At 44.7% G+C, this 16,531-nt stretch overlaps 1 protein-coding gene across 2 annotated transcripts in view; it reads right to left on the reverse strand.

Moving 5' to 3' along the window:
- MB21D2 (Mab-21 domain containing 2) overlaps positions 1–907 on the reverse strand; it is a 61,879-nt gene extending 60,972 nt beyond the window's left edge. The window contains exon 1 of one of the 2 annotated variants that reach the window (XM_030029110.1): positions 464–907. In XM_030029110.1, the coding sequence (XP_029884970.1) occupies positions 464–674 (211 nt within the window). In that variant the 5' untranslated portion in view covers positions 675–907. The remainder of the gene's footprint in view (positions 1–463) is intronic. The other variant, XM_041126891.1, reaches the window with a different exon arrangement.
- Positions 908–16,531: the final 15,624 nt, after the last annotated feature.

A 16,531-nucleotide genomic window follows, 5' to 3' on the forward strand; every position in this document is an offset into this window, starting at 1 on the left:
TCGTAGCAAGTTTTGCAACCTAAGCAAGAAATGCAGTTCAGAGGATGCTCCTGTACAAGCATCAGCCGGTCTAATAACTAAAATAAGCGGTCCAGGAAAAAAAAAAAAAAAAAAAAAATCTGTGTTTCCTACAGCCTTGATAGTTGGGGGGAAACACAATAAAGGGTCGGGCTCGCCTCACCTCCAGCCCTGCCGGTTCGGCGTGTTTCTCGGGCACCGGCCAGCCCTGCGACCCAGCCTTTGCTCCGTGCTTCTAAATCCATCGCTGCTAAAGACTGGGTGGATAGGACAGGCAAAAATAGTTTCCTGGGGGTGAGACCCTCCCTGCGGCCGGGGACCCCCGAGCCCGGCGTGCCCGCGGCGCGGGGAAAGGGTCCGCCGGTGCCGCACCGCCTGGGAGCCCTGCCCCAGGGTCCCCGGCCGGCATCGCCACTGCCCCCGCCCCGCACGCTCCCTGCCCTACCCAGCATGGAGAAGATGAAGTCCTTCGCCGTGTGGATCTCCAGGGCTCGCTGGTCGTCGTACTCCCTCTGGTCGTGTTTGGTGAATTCCTGGATGAGTTTATTCAATTCCTCCACCCTGGCTCCCGATCGGAAATCCAGCTCCGGGAAGGGAGGCTTGCTGTTGGTGCCGGCGGACCCTGCCTTGCTGGCGAGAGGCGCCGCCATCTTCATGTAAAAAAAAAAAAAAAAAAAAAAAAAAAAAAGGGAAAGAACGGGAGAGAGAGAGAGGGGGGAGAGAAAAAAAAAAAGGAGGCGTTTGCAATGTTGCAATGGAAGAATGCAAGCGGCGCCGCAGCGCAGCGGCAAGCCCGGGCGCGGGGGCTGCCTGCGCGGCGCGGAGCGGGGCCCCGGAGGCGCGGAGCGGCGCCGGCCGCCGCGATCAACAAGCGGCCGCGCTGGCTGAGCCCCCGCCCGCGCCGCGCCCGCCCGCGGCACCGCGGAGCCGCCCGCCGCCGCCGCGCTCGGGGGGGGGGCCGGGCCGGAGCGGAGCGGGGGCCGCCTGCTGCCGGGGCCGGGGGCCGCGGGGGGGGCTTGCTTCTCTGCCGGCGTCACGGCGGGCGGGTGCGGAGGCTGGAGCCAGACCTCTGGCTCGGGATGAAATTGCGCCTTTTTTTTTTTTTTTTTAATTTAAATTTAATTTTAAACTTCAGCAAAAGCCTTGTCCTGCAAGTGGATTAATAACTGGCTGGGAACTCTGCTCCTCCCACATGCTCCCGAGGCGTTCTGCGTTTATTCCTTTTTTGCTCCATAAGCCATCCTGAAGATTGTTTTCATATATATATATATGAAGTAATTTTATCGTATGTCTTAGAAGCAATGACCAAGATAAAGTATCCTCACTGCTGCACTTGAGACCAACCCTGCCTAGAAGCTCCTGGGAGCTACATAGACAAAGGGTAGGAGGGGAAATGGGATCTCAGAAGACTTGCTGATGTCAAGCAGCCTGTGGCAAGGAGCCCAGACCTCTGATCTCCATCCATTCCCCCATCATCAAGACTACATGCTTTTCTTCTGCATGTATTTTTAATGCTTGCTAACTTTTCAACCTGCAGTGTTTTTCTCCCTTTAGACTATCTTCTGTGCCTTGTCCCATCATTGCACATTTACCTTAGTGCATCCACTGGAAGAACTGTTTGTCTTCCTGCCCAGGGAGCGTACAAATATATTGTGTTAGCCTTCCACGGGGCATTTCAGATGCTATGGCACTGATGCAAACTGCTTGGATATGTATTATCCTCTCAATATTCTTGGCAGGAAACAAAGCTTTCAGCTCAGTCCCAGACTACAGTAAAATGTGTCTACCAAAATTAGGCATGAGGCGTTCAGGGAAAAAACAGGAAGGTGAAACTAAGCTCAGTATGAAGAGGTTACAGGCTGGTTTCCCTGGTGCATTGTAAACACAGATGATAGTGTTTAGACCTGCGCTCAGGGATGTGGCTTGGTTGCTCTGTGCCACTAGTCTTGATCAGAAATGGGAGTTCAGCACCTCTTGCAGTGGGACCTTATCTGAAACAAGGATGAAAATCAAGGATAGGTTTGGACCCTGTAACAGAAACCACAGCCTATTTCAAGAACAGCTGATGCCTCTGGCTTTGTCCAGTAACTACTTAGGCAGCTTTTGAGGGCACTGATAATGCTCATTATCTAAGAAATGATGTCCCAAAGGTAAAGGTAGGAGTGCATGTGTCTGCATGCACATGCCCTCTGCTGGGTATACAGGCCCTATTGTGTTCAGATACTGCTCATAGCTGACTCTTACACACATAGACTTCATTCACCGCCTGAGCCTTGGTGATCAGCTGCATTGTCACATGAACCTCTGACCGGCACCATGTCTGACTTTGACCAAGCACCTTTCCTTCATCTCCCTCCCCAGCAAAACCTACAAATAAAAACAATTAACTGATCGCATTAACATAATGCCGGATCTGACTTGCAGAAGCGCAATTAGCAGTGTTCAGTGTTGGTGGCCTGCCCTGCAGGATTAGTTCTGCTAACCCAGCTCAGCCCATGCCCTCCCATGCTAGCCTGCTGTGGTAACTGCTTGTCTGAGCACTCAGGACCTCTTGCCTCCCGACCTTCTCAGGGTTTGAGAGCCCTGTTGCTATTTCTCTGCAGTGTGTTTTTGCGTGGGGTGACAATCTCATACAGGCGGACAGCTCCCTCTTGTGATAACACCGCTCCCACAGAAGTCACAGTAGCTCCTGAACCCCAAACCACTTCAGAACCTGCTGTTTTGCCCTGTCCAGCTCTGAACATCTGTAAGTCCCCTGTGTGCTTGCCATAACCATTTCCAGTTGTGTGGGTATCCTTGTTTCACTTTCGCGTGGTGCAACCTGCTAGCAGCTATGATGTATGCATCACTGGCACCACTTGGCAAAGTAGCTGGGCCTTTTGATACCAGCTACATTTTTCATCGCCAAGCCTCTTGCCTCATCTTTTTCAAGCTGATGTTCTCCACAAGCTTCATGGACTGGGTAGCTTGCTTTCCTAACTATATCTTATCTGCTGCATCATATTTCAATACTGGGTCTTCCAGTAGTTTCTTCAGAAGCATTTTGTCTCAGATTCCATCTTTCAGTAGGTCTCCAAATGGTCACGCTGACTCTCCAGCCACATCAATCACAGACTTACATTATCATTTTTCTCCCTCTTCATTTAAAATGTTTAAATCCCATTCAGTAACAGCTTCATAGCTAGCTTTGGTTGCCTGAATTCACTAAACACCTATCAGAAACATAAAGTGCTTCAGAAACAGCTAATGCCAGAAGCGATGGAGATTTCAGTTTGATTGCCTTTTTTAATGGCACCTCCGCTTGAAGTTATAGTCATGTTCATATTTGCCGAAAGTTTTTGTTAGAGCAGGGTGTTAACTGCTCTGTGCTTCTTGCTCATCTGGAGTTTGTTTTATTCCTGGTACCATGCATTATTCAGAAATTGCTCAGAACCAAATAATGTGCTTCATTTAGTGTCTAAGCTCAAACCAACACTGGTCACCAAGAGCAGCATCGAGCAAGCAGTTTTAATTTTCTTCAAGAGTCTCTGACAGGTACTGCACCTCTCTGCCCCACCTCAGTGCTAAGAGAAAATCTCCTTCATGAAAAGCAGTTGTACTTGCAAAAGAAGGAGCCTTTTTACCACCTTCTCTGGAAACCTTTGAATGGGCCTTGGTCCCTCAGTGGCAAGTGGGATCTACCGCACTGTCATATGCTTGTTAATAGCCTTGAAACTGCATCAGCTTGCAGTTTTACCTCGTCACATCAGTGCAATTTAAGATCTCTGAATAAATACACAGTTAATTCAAGTCTTACGTAAATCAAGCACTGGGGATTACTTGAGCAAATAAATGAGAATGAGATTGCAAGTATGGTTGGTCAGGAGTTTTTCTACCAAATCTTTTTTCTTTTTGAAATGGAAATCTCTGTGGAAACATTGCAGCATCCTCAAAGCTCCTCCTGTGAGCATTATTTGGGACGTAGGAGGAATCTATGGTCTCTGCCATACTGGGCCCAAGACTTACCAATGAGGACATTCACGTCGCTTGGGATAGGGATTGAACAATCTGACTACTAAACTGTTTCTCACCTGCACTGGAATCTGTGCCCTCCCTCTCACATGCACTCTTCCTTTCTCCCATGTGTTTTCTCTTTCCTTCAAAGTGTCTTCCTTTTTTTCTTCTGCAAAATAGACTCCTCTTCTTTTTCTCCTGCAGAACAGATATCGTCTTTTCTGCTCAGTGCCACTTTCAGCATTTAGAAATAGAACAGGCCACAGAGAAATGAAGCGAAAGAGGAGAAATAACTGTTCTCACTTCTGTAGCATGACCTGAGACCTCAAAATGCTTTTCACACTTGAATAGGCTGTGTCCAAAAACTGCTGGATAACACGTGAGTATTAATACCACCATCCTAAGACTGGCAAAACAGTTCTGCCGCAGCTTTGAAGAGCAATTGGCCTGGGATACCAAGGGAGAAAGACCAGGCAGCCCAGGGCCTGCCGTTCAGTGCATCTCATTTAAGTGCTGCAAACTGGTAGGGGGAATTAACTGGAACAAGATCCAGAAATAAGATGGAGCCTCAGATACATCATTTTAGGATATTTCACTGCAGCTGGTAATTAGACTATGATGCAGAATAAGCTAGATTCATCCCTCATTTCATGGAAATTGTACCCAGATTTTCTGAGGCTAAAAGTAGACTCAAGAAACATCTTCCTTTTCTGTACTTAGCACTGAAGGAGCTGTAGCTCAAAGATTCATGTGGCAAGGAGCTTCACCAGGAACAAAATTACTGACTGGAAGTGCTCTATTTTTCCAATCTGGTGGCAGAAATTTTTGCTTCATATTATTGCAGTACCTTCTAAGCTGTTCAAGGGTTCTTTGTGCCTTGTGTTGCAGAAATCTGGTCCTGGCCTATAAAACAGGCTGTCTGCACAGATAAGAAGCGTGACACAGAGCAGGAAAGTGAGCTGTGCACAGGGAGGGAGTCACTCAGCGGCAGACCAAGGATCCTGCTGTGCCATCCTCCTCCCTCTCCTTCACTAGCTCTGCACCCACCTCTGCTCTTCCCACTGATAGCTGAATACCAGCCAAGATTTCCCTCCTTTCCCTTTTCTCCTCCCTGCACACTCTCTCTGCGTGGCCTTAATTCCCATATTTGTGACAGACCCAGGAGGAAGGAGCCCAGAGTAGCACCACACCTAGTTTCACATTTATCAGGACCTCACTTTCATTAGGCTGCCCTGGTGATATCCTTATGTACTGCAGCTGCTTCACTGCTCTTCAGGTCTTTCTTTCCCTCCACTAGCAGTCCCTAGTCTCGTTCTGGAGTGAGGCATTTTGGGACTCCCAGACAGGATTGGAATGTCACAGCATGCCATGGCATCACCAAAGCACTCCTTGTGCTTCTCTGCATCAGGGCTTCCCTTCATCCTGGTGCCAGAAACTTTGCCTCTATTTCACACATCCCCAAAAATGTCTTCAAAACAGCAGTTACAGGTAACAGTCTTCAGGCTCCACAAGGCTGGGATCAACAAAGGCTGAGTTTAGTGCAGACTCAGGGCAAAGAGAGTCTTTCAGATGAAGTTTGGACTCATGTTCTTTCCCTGGCTCTGCTATTCAAGTTGTGTGCTTCAAAGGGGCAAGACTTGAAGGAACTGTAGCGAACATAAAGTCACACAGCCCCACCAGAGCACTCCCAGACTCTGGACATCTGGAGCTGGCAAGGAATTGGGCTCCTGCTCTGTACGCAGGGCTCCCCCTTGCCTTCCCCCATTTATAGAGGAAAGCCAGTCCCATTTTGGCCCATGAACCCCATTAATTTCACCACCTGGAGCTGTCTCCAGATGGGGACATGTGTGGTACCAGCTGCAAAATATGCCAGCCAAAGCAGCATGGATTATATTCAACTCCGTCCCCCACCAAACACCAAGTGTGTCTCAGCTCTTTCCTGGAGACTATGAGAAGCTCTGCCTGCCCTTGTTCTCCCTCCAGTCACCACAGACTTTGTCTAAGTTAGTGTCTGTAAATAAAAATATGGGTGATTTACAGGAACAATTTCCATATGCAAAGGATCATGACAGATCAACAGCACCCAGCACACACCACAGTTTTGAGGCAGTTTTAGAAAGGGGTGTGTTGCCTCCTTGACAGACTTAAACTTTTCCTCTAGATTAAAAAAAAAAAAAAAAAAAAAGCCTCCCCCTGTGAAGAGTTCTGATCTCCTACATCCTGTCAGCAGAACACAGCATCCAGCCATCCACGTGGCAGTGGAGCTGTGCTCATTAAAATCTTTTGAAACAATGGCATTGAATCTGTCGTAGCCAGCCTCAAAGTACCCATACTCAGGATGCTTAAAACGTTTTCTAAAAGAATAGCAGATGCTTAGTGCATATCCCAAGCTAGAAATATATCTAGCTTGTATATCCACCAAGGCTTTTGGAGTAAGGTTCTAAGAAGCAGACTCCTGATTCTCAGTCAGCTTCAGACACTAACTATTGAAAGATCCCAGCCAGATCATTTACTATTCTTGCCTCAGTGTCTTTTTCTGGGGGGTGAAAATATACTGGTGATCTGTTTATCTCATTGTTGTTAAGTGTAATTAGATTGTACACAGACACCTTCGAAGTTGATCTGATAAACTTCATAGTTTGTAAGTGGGTTGGCTCAGGGCTTCTGTAAGCAATGTTTGGAAATATTTCTGCTGCTCATTTCCTGGGCTTATGTCAATTTTCTGTCATTAGTTTTATTTTTAAATTGGGATTATCTCAAGTAGTAAAATTTGGATTCAGATCTGAGCACTGTTGAGCGTTGTAGTGCTGCACTGGAGATAACGCTCTGGTACAGGGATATGGCCAGAACATGAAATCCCTGATCTGTATGCAAATTCCCCCTACATGGAGAGGATACAGCTTTGGTGTTTGGGTTTGATTCCATATATAATAAATAAATTCTGGTGGGGCAGGTTGGAGAATACAAACAGCAAGACATGCTCCCTTACACATCTCCATGCATTACGTATGGCTTGACTACACACATTGCTGTTGTTCATTTGTAGCTAATTACTTGTATTACAGTAATATCAAAAGCCACAAATGAGAATCAGGGTCCTATTGTACTGGAAACCAGATATAAACATAATGAAGAACTGGTCATTAGCTCGTCTGTTTCATTTCACTGTATGCTCAGAGACCTCACTCGGCAACACTCTTCCTACCCAGGAGCTTAGAAAAGTTACCAGCGGGTCTGTGCCTGCAGTGATGTATAGACCTGGGGTGACAAGAACCAATTACACCATTTCTCCTGTGCCAGCCCTCTGCTCACAAGGTGGCTACCAGCAGCAGTTTAACCCCCACATCGTATTCTGCAGCACTTGAGCAGATATCAACACAGCACTTTTCACACAAACTCGGTAAAATAGCAACTGTCCTTGTGATTTAGACATATCTGCTACTTCTTTGGAGCCTCATAATGTACCAGTCCCAGCATAATTTGTTATTTAAAATCCCACATTGAGTACATAGGTGACTCAGTTGTCCAGACCATTGGGCAGTGGTTGTAGCTGTAAAAGATGGATATTTTTCCAGGTTTGAAAACAAGAAAGGCTCCAGCCCCCAGACTCTTTCCTGTGTCCCTGGAGAGCACACTTCTTACAAGTTGTCATAAAGCAGTGGGGAAAAGGAGGTTTGCAGGAAATGTTGCAATTCCCTGTGGCAGCATCCACACAAAGAGAAAGCACAGTCCTTTGGTCATGTGTTGAAAGCCAATAGTCCCTTTCCTTTGCCTTTCCCCACATTGTGCTTCCTGTTAGAATATCCCAATCTGTAACTGATTGTCAAACCACCGACTTCTGTATCAATTTCCCTTTCATTAGCATGAAGATCTAAGACCTAAGAGTGTCTTTCTATAAAAATACATTAACATAAAATGAAATCTAGGAGGCATGAGCTCTGTGCTGTATCTAACTGCCCTACTTCACTAAAAACCTTCCTGCATCTGGCCACTGCAGACAGATTTTTAAGAGCTTGTTTTTTGTGTTGCTGAGATGCAGCATTCAGCACAGCTCTGGCTAGTAGATTACGTTCATATCTGAAGAAGGGAAGACCTGAAATGGATAAACAAAAGGCAGCAACAATCTATAATGAAAAAAATATCCTGTAATGCTTGTGACAGACTGCAAATTTGTCAGATAGATAAAACATTTTACTGGTCTATAATAAGGAGTAGGAGTTTGTGTCCTGAACACAAGACTTGTCTGCCTGCCAAGACAGACAATTGCAAATGAAAAATAATGAAAAAATGGGAGGCGGGGGGGAAGGAAAGTTATGGAAAATCAAGGGAATTGTGCTTTTCACAAAAGAAAGGTATTAGTGAACCAGAGCTTGGTCAGAACTGCAGCACGCATGATTGTGTTTTTCTGGCTTTAGTTCAACTTATATATCTAATAAATAAAATAATTTATTTTCTACTTCCAGTTTTGGGCATGCTGTTTTCTGCTTGCTGGAATGATCTGTATTTACTGTTAAGTGTTTTGTGCTAGCAGCTGGCATACAAATACCTGAAATATAAATGCGTCCCTGAGAAATGAAAAACATCCTTTAGTCTGAGATTATCAAACACCTTTTGTCATGTGGACTTTCAATGCATGGGTATGCAATGTTGGGATACCTGCCACAGAAGGACCTTTGTAACATTTTCCCAATTTAATTTTTCTCAAAAAAAAAAAGCCACAATATCCTCTGTGCTAGAATCCCTCTGTGACTCCTGTTCTGAAAGCTTGGCATGTTGTCACCTAGGAAGAAAGTCACTGTGTTTCCTCTTCCCTCCTCAGCTATTTTGCAGACACAGGCAAATCCTGACATTGCTGCTGTCATCTTTCTTCCATTTTCTCTGTTGTGAACTTGCAAAAGGTGAATGAAGATAGATGCCTAGACATTTGCTATGACTTCTGTTCTCAGCTCTGCAAACACTTGCATCTGGCAGCCTTAGCTGTACTGCTTAAACTCAGGGGAACTCTGGCAGAAAGCGCTAGTGTCAGGCACTGTTCAGCGTGTCCCCCATCAGGTGGTGGAGTAACAAATCTGTTGAAAAGCATACAACTACACTCAGCAAGGTCTTTTTCTTCAAGGTTCTATAACAACAGAGCAAAAGCAGAGTTAGCATAAGCAGAAAAAGGAACAGAAATGCCCATCACAAAGGGAGAAGTTCCAAAGCAGATATTGCATAGCCATTACTCAAAGCCTCTTGACCAGGGAGTTTGGAAGGGGAGCTTAGCATCACCCCTAAATACACAAACTGCATGACAGCACCCCACCATGCTCTGAATGCAAGAATTCCTCAGAAGCTTAAGCATGTTAACTGTGAGACTGGATCTGTAGCAAATGACTGCACAACTAAGACCCACTTCTCCGTATAGTTATGTGACAGTATTCATGTCTGTGATGTGGGAGTGAGGGTGCAGAGCAAGGTTCGGGGAGTCCTATTCTGTTAGTGTGACAAGTACTAGGGGAGAAAGAAACAGGCTATGTACAGCAGAGTCTGCTCAGGAGGGATCTGTACTTGCAGTTGAAAGTCTAAGCTGCTCAGCTAAAGGAAGTAAACAAGGAATTGATCACTTATTGCTGCACTACACATGCAGTCATGATTTCTTGCATGCAAGCTTCCAGAGTGTGATCAAACTCCATTATCAATTTACAGTGTTAGTCTTTGAAGCTGTAATCCAAAGTAAAGCTCTTTGCACCTCCCTAGAGCTGCAGAGTTTAGGTGGGAACAAGTGTCTGCCAGCAGTAACTCCATGCCGGATCAAAACCTTAGCTTTTTTTTGCCTTTCTTGGCTATGTGATGCATTTTCATGGGGTTATGAGGATGGTCTTCTGTGATTTCACACCATCCTTTTTCCCAGAAACCAGGTCACTGGTCTCTGCTGTGTATTTTTGCTTTTCTTACTCTAATGAGTGTGCATTATAAACAGAGGTGTACAGCATAATAGAACCCCCTGGAAGTATTTGTAAATAAAAGGCTTTTAGAAACCTTTTATAGGGAAGCCCTATAGACATTAATAGATAGTGAACACTTTTCTATAGGCATTGTTTTTCCACTAGTCTATACAATTCAATAGCAAATTATATTCCTACTATCAAATCCCAAAGGATGATTCAGAAAACCATTAGAAAGGATCTAATTCTCTGTAATTTTCTGCAGTAATTAAGATAAAAGCCTTTCAGGGTCTCCTCTATTACAGTTCATGGGATTTTTCCACAGGAAAATAAATGATCAGTTTAAATTCTCCTTGGTTACTTAAGCAAAGTAAAGCCAGTAAATTCTAGAGGTTTATTCAGATAAAATTTCCTTTCATTTCTGTGGGAAATTTAATTCATTTCAGAAGACAGTGAGGGCCAAGGATTAGGCTCCCTGTTTGTGATTTTTATAACAGGACGTTAAACCCCACCTTCTGCTAGAGCCAAACAAGTTCAGTGATTTTGCTGCTTTTTTCCCTCTGGGCTGGCAGGGAACGTGTGCTTTGTGGAGGCATTGCACACAGCAGCAGGTCCCACTCCATTAACACATGAAGGCTCAGTGTTGTAGTGAACTCAGAGCTCTGAGAACCGTGGCAAGTCTGGAGAGCTGCAGAGTGCTAATTGAAACACCGCTGGTGTTTTTCCCGTCACATGCTTAGAAAACCATCTGAGGACGAACTCAGCTCTGTGCTTACCTGTATCTTCTCCAGGAAGCAGAGACAATGTTTCTAGAACGTTGTGCTGAGCTCCTGTGAAACCCAAATGTTTCTTTGCCCCTTGTCTCCGTGTTAGCTGCCCCAGGAGAGGTACTAATGACCTCTGCAGGGAACTCACTGTGGAGCTTTGGGAAGAGGTCACACATATGAGAGAAGAAGGGGTCATAAAAGCCATGGTGACATATCGAAGAGCTTAAAGGCAAAAATCACTCCTGTGCCATGCTTTGTGGGAGCTCCTCTTGTGAGGCTGTGACCTATACTTTGGACTACATAAAGCTGAGGGTCAGGCCTCTGTGAAATCCTGACCTTGCTGAGAACAATAAGAGCTTTTTTACTGACTTGCCTAGGTTTCTGGTATGAGACACTTGTCCATAGCCCTATCATAAGGCCGCTCCAGGCAGTGCCCTCTCTGCCCATCCTAATGGTTTTTCCTCCAGCCTCATCTGCTCCATGCTTTTCCTCCAGCACTCTTTGAGGCTGAGAGAAAACTGCCCACAGCAAAATGACAACAGTAATAGCTTCTACTGTGTGGCATTTCTCATTCCCAGATCTTTTCAGAGCCAAGTGTTTTAGTATCACTGGCCTTTTACATGCAGCTTATAGCTAGCTCTTCCTTGGAGAAGCCAGAGCTAAAGTTGGGTACAAAATACAGCACTTTGGATTTAGTTGTCTTCACTGATTCTTGTACCTGTATCTTTCCCTATCTCATTATCTGCCTCCCAGACACAGTGTGAAAGGTAGGTGTTCCTATTTCCAGGAGCTGTAGATGGCAGATCCCAGCTGATGGTACAAGAAGGTCAGTAGAGTCTAGGAGGGCTGTGAGAAGCTATCCCTTGCCTTAGCAAAGAATGGAAGCCCGCAGAAAATGGCTTATCAAAGATGTTCACCACCTCTGCTTCCCGGGGAGGGTTTGGAGGTGTTAGATACACTCACCAGTAACAAGACTTCCTGCTGGAATTACTGCATCAATTAGCCACATGAAAAATGTCATCCTGCTCTCTCCGCTTCAAACCGATCCTTCCTCTCAGTGCATGGTGCCCTCTTCATTTTTACTTCAGAGTGATTTATTTCATCTGGTGGCACATTGCAAAATTTCCTGGCCTAGCATTGATACCAATGACCTATTTTTCCTCCATGTACCAAAGTGTGATTTTGATTACATCACTGTCCCAGCCACTCTAAATCCCAGCCACTTAGCAGCAAACTTAAAGTAGGTCGCAATGAGTTCAGAAACAAATGGCTCACAAAACTAAATCTTCACTCCAACCATCAATGCAAGTACTGTACAAGCAAGTAAACCATAAATCCTCACAGCACCACTACAAAATGTCATTGTAATACTCCAGAGACCAAAGAAGAACAGAGCACTCTCTGAATTAGCTGTTTCTGTTTTTATTAATTTTAATGGCTTTTGCTTGATGCTTTGTGAAATTACCATAACTCATGAATGGTGCTCCTTCTTCATTTGACACTGGAAGGGTCAGGGAAAGGGCACAACATGAGAGTTTTTCATTTTACTGCAGACTAAATTGTTCTGTGACCTTAGGCAAGCCACCACACTGTGTGTGCCTGTTTCCCCACTTACCAAGCAGAAGCATTGTTTGCTATCCAGGTGAGTTGAGTGCTGCTGACACTAATTCATCAAGTCCCTTGACAGTCTGCCTACCTTTGAGCTCTTGTGGAAGTCCTTTGGGGAACCTTGGTGTGGCTGTTGACCACAGTGGACTTTATGATGCTCTGAACTCCCCTGCTAAACTGGAGGATTCAGAGCATCAGAAAGTTTGCAGTGGCCAACAACCACCACTAGTAATTTCTTCTCTACATTCATTTTGATTAGGAGTTTGCACATGGCTACAAAGTCCTCATTTCACAATGATATTTTTCTGTGTTTGGAGTGACAGAACTCAGACTGCACCAGTGTGTTTTTTCCAGAGTTTCCGAGGGCCTTGTTTTAGCTAGCTGTACAAATATCCATTCAGCTGTAGCCAAACCATCATAAATCATTTCCTGATATTTTTATGGACGGGTGTTTTATTCCTATGTGACAGTGAGTCCCCACATTTTCAAAAGCCTTCTGCCCAAAGCTGATGTTTGCCTTAGTGCACAGTGTAAGCATACAAGATCTCCCACAGTACTTTTTGGTGAAATTTTTGCTGCACACATGTCTTTCAGCAACCCCTTTATATGAATGAATTTCATCCACAAAAAAAACCTAGTTTCAATATTTTGAGCTGAAAAGCACTGTGTGAGTGCCTAAGGTTATTTTCAATTAACAATATCTAATTCCAAGCACACCATGAATCACATTTTTCTTCTCTCTTTAGAGCCAACTTATTAATCCTTTGAAACAAAAATGGCTGCATTTTAATGAGAGTTTAAAAGGGTGAAAGTTCTGCTCTAGTACACTGAGCATAATAGATTATTTTTGTGATGTATATCTTCCATCCACTCACTTTAATTTTCAGAATAATATCTGGAGAGCAGCCTGTTTTATCTCTGGTCTCTCCTCATTCACTCCACTTAGCTTTCAGTGTGTGTATCACAGTTAATTTGAAGTTCATATTTGTTATTCCTTATGGGCAATATGTTACAATAACACCAAAAAGATTACAGTGTTGTCCTCTCCAGGTTGGCTTGCACAACATATCTCAGAGAAGTATTCATTTTCATTGTGTTTTTCTACATTACTTCCTCGCATTAGAACATAAAGAATCCCTTGTTAGATGAAGTCCTCAGCTGACAACATGGGGCACTAGCACAGGAAAGCCTTCCACTGCCTGGCACAGACCCCATGCAGGTTTGCAGTGGATCGGCCCATGCCTGTCCTTCTCCAGTCACAGCTCAAGTCATATGATGTGGTTTGGAGGGGAAGGGATAACCTTGTCCACCAGTGAAACACAGTAAGGCAGCAGGCAATGCTAGCAGTAAGGGTAGGAGAGAAGTTGCAAACTAAGAAGGAAATTTCCTATCCCACTCATAAAGACACCAAGCCTGACACCTTGTCTATATGCCTTGCCTGCATATGGTTGTATACACCTCCTCTCCAGTACGATTTTGTCCCTCTCATAGCCTAGTTTTCTGTTGCTTTAGCCAGTATTCAGGCCAGGAGTGTAGGGAAGAACAAGGTGTCTAACAATACCTCTGTGTGTGCCCTTTTTCCCTATTGTGCTCTGCTCTAAAGCTGAGAAGCCTAGGTAGGTGTTTATGTTGCAGATGGGGAGGGGTGGAGGTGCCCATGGAGGAGGTATTTCCAAAGACTTGTTTTGGCATACATGGTCAGAGTAGGAGAAAGCCACAAGAAACTGGTCCACTGTGCTGTCTGTGTCCTGCAAACAGACTAGATGATAGAAAATAAACAGGAACAAATGGATACAGAACCTCACAAAACTCTCTGGTACAGGACAATGCACACTGGAGGCTGGGAGCTGTTGCCTGAAAAATAGCAAATAATTTAATCTGTCAGTCCTAGCTGCTAGCTCCTAGAGATGTAGCTAAGTGCCAAGATTTCAATCCTGATCCAGGTCAGCATCCCAGCCCACTCACCAGCCTGAATTTCATAAATTTGGGGGCCCAACAGACCTTCCTACAGCATTCATTCACTCTCCTTCATTGTGTGACTATGTGCAGCTTAGAGGAAATCCAAAGTGGGGCAGGAGTCCTGAAAGTGCATTAGGAGTAACTACAGAGCAATGGCTAGCTGATATATTCCAGAAGGCATCCCAGAGCTGAGAAATTGCCTCCTTTCACCTGAGAAAATAATGAGGAAAGATGTCCACCGGACTGCTTCCCAATCTATTTGCCAAGGAGGAATGCTACTGCTTACAAAGGACCTTGGAAGGTACCCATGGTTTCATCTTGGCCCACTTGTGACTAAAACAATAGTATGCATGCATGTTTGATTAAACATGATAGGCTTGCTTGCCCATCTGCATTATGAAACTAGATGTGCACAACGACATGTCCTAATGTGGGCATTATGTTGCGTGGCCAGAGGTCACCAACACGTTCCCTCCTTCCACCATGTACTTTTCAAGTGGCTGTATGCTGAAACAAGGGCATGGCAGGGAAACTGGCTCAGACTTAGAATTGTCTTTGTCACAGTGCAGAGATGCTTTTATACAGCTGTAACAAAAGCTCTGCCAAAACATCAGCTTCAACATCAGGAAATCCACTGGAACAGGTTTAGATACCTCAGCACCTTAGCTGTAAATTGTACTGTGTTTTTATGGTTTGTATTAGATTAATGTATGGCAGCTAGACCCTATGTATGCAGGAAATAAAAAGAGTTCCTCACAGATCCACAGAGCTCTGAACTGAAGTAGATGAAGCAGCTGGATGAAACTAGACAGTGGCAATGAGACCAGTGTGATAGCAATTCAGTGCATATGTTTGCATTTGCCACTGATGTATAGACAGCTACAATCTGACTTAGAATGTCACCTTGAACTGGGCGAAACTGGCTTCTTCATTTTGTGGGAAAAGGGAGATTTGAGGAAGCCTATATAACATTACTCCGAGGTTTAAAGGAAGTGCCTACCTTTACGCAGAAAATCAAACTGAATGAACCAGCCATCTCTCAAGTTCCTTTGATTACTCCAATCAGGGCATGTAAACAACATGCTGCTAGAGGAGAAGAAAATAAAGACTTTAAGTTTGCAGAAGAAAGAGTCTCACAGCTGCTCATGGAAGAGTAAAACAGAGACACAAGAACAGTTTGCAAAATATTATGGATAAAACTACAACAAATCATGCCTTCAGCCAGGCCAGCCCAGGTATATTATAAGCAAAATTTATTGAGTCATTGATACCCACTGCATTGTGTGTAACAGGCAAGCAGAGATGGGCAGATCCATGATGCAGAGCTGTTATGGAGGTGGATAGGTGGCTGGCTGACCAATATTTTGGCTGTAATACGCAGTGACTGGAGACTATGGTACTGTCTGATCTCTGTATCTCTATCTATCTATGCTCTCCGCAGGTAATTTAGCTCCTGACTCCTTGATCTATCCTGTTCTTCCTTTCTCAGTTATTGTTAATGGACTGTGACTTTTTAGTTTGCTTTGTTTTAAGTATATTTACTCAATTTCCAGCAGGAAAGCTGTAATCAAAACTGTGCCTTGCAGCATGTTGGGGAGTTGACACTGATAACAGTGTATTGAAGACAAAAGGTTGGTCAGCCAGTCAGTTGTCTGTCTATCTCCATAACACCAGCGTGATTTACTGTAAAATTTGGGTAGCTGTCACCAGTTCTCCCCATATAGCCCCCTACAATGAAGGTGTCAGGGGTAAGTTAAATCACATTTTCTTGCTGGCAGGTTTCTCTAACTACATCAGGTTGCCTTTTCTAACCAGCCTGCATTGTGTTGGGACATTCCACTGCAGTGTGGCTTCCTCAAGCAGATCTGTGTGAGCCTGCCAGAGTAAAGAAGTTTCAAAGTTGTTTATCTGCTGACTTGAGGGTCCTCCACACCAGAAGGAAACATAGTCGGCAACTGTGCACTCTCCTGTGAAAGCAGAGGGTGAAAAGAGGCCTCCAAATGTAAAATACAGTTTTGCGTGTGCAAATCCTTGCAGATGCAAGAATTTGTACCTGCTCGGTTACCAAAATTAAGGATGGGATGGAACTGTAGCTATAATGATGAGGCAGACAACGACAACACAAGAGCACCTGCCAATTTTATTCATACCCGGGAGCCATCAGATGTTCTGTAGTTATGTGTGAGGTAAGAGCATGAGGTAAGTGGACACATCCTCCGTCAACCGTCTGCTGAAATTTTTAGTCCACTCCGGATTATAGAT

This window comes from Aquila chrysaetos, chromosome 10 (assembly GCF_900496995.4).
Source record: "Aquila chrysaetos chrysaetos chromosome 10, bAquChr1.4, whole genome shotgun sequence".
Lineage (NCBI taxonomy): Eukaryota > Metazoa > Chordata > Aves > Accipitriformes > Accipitridae > Aquila > Aquila chrysaetos.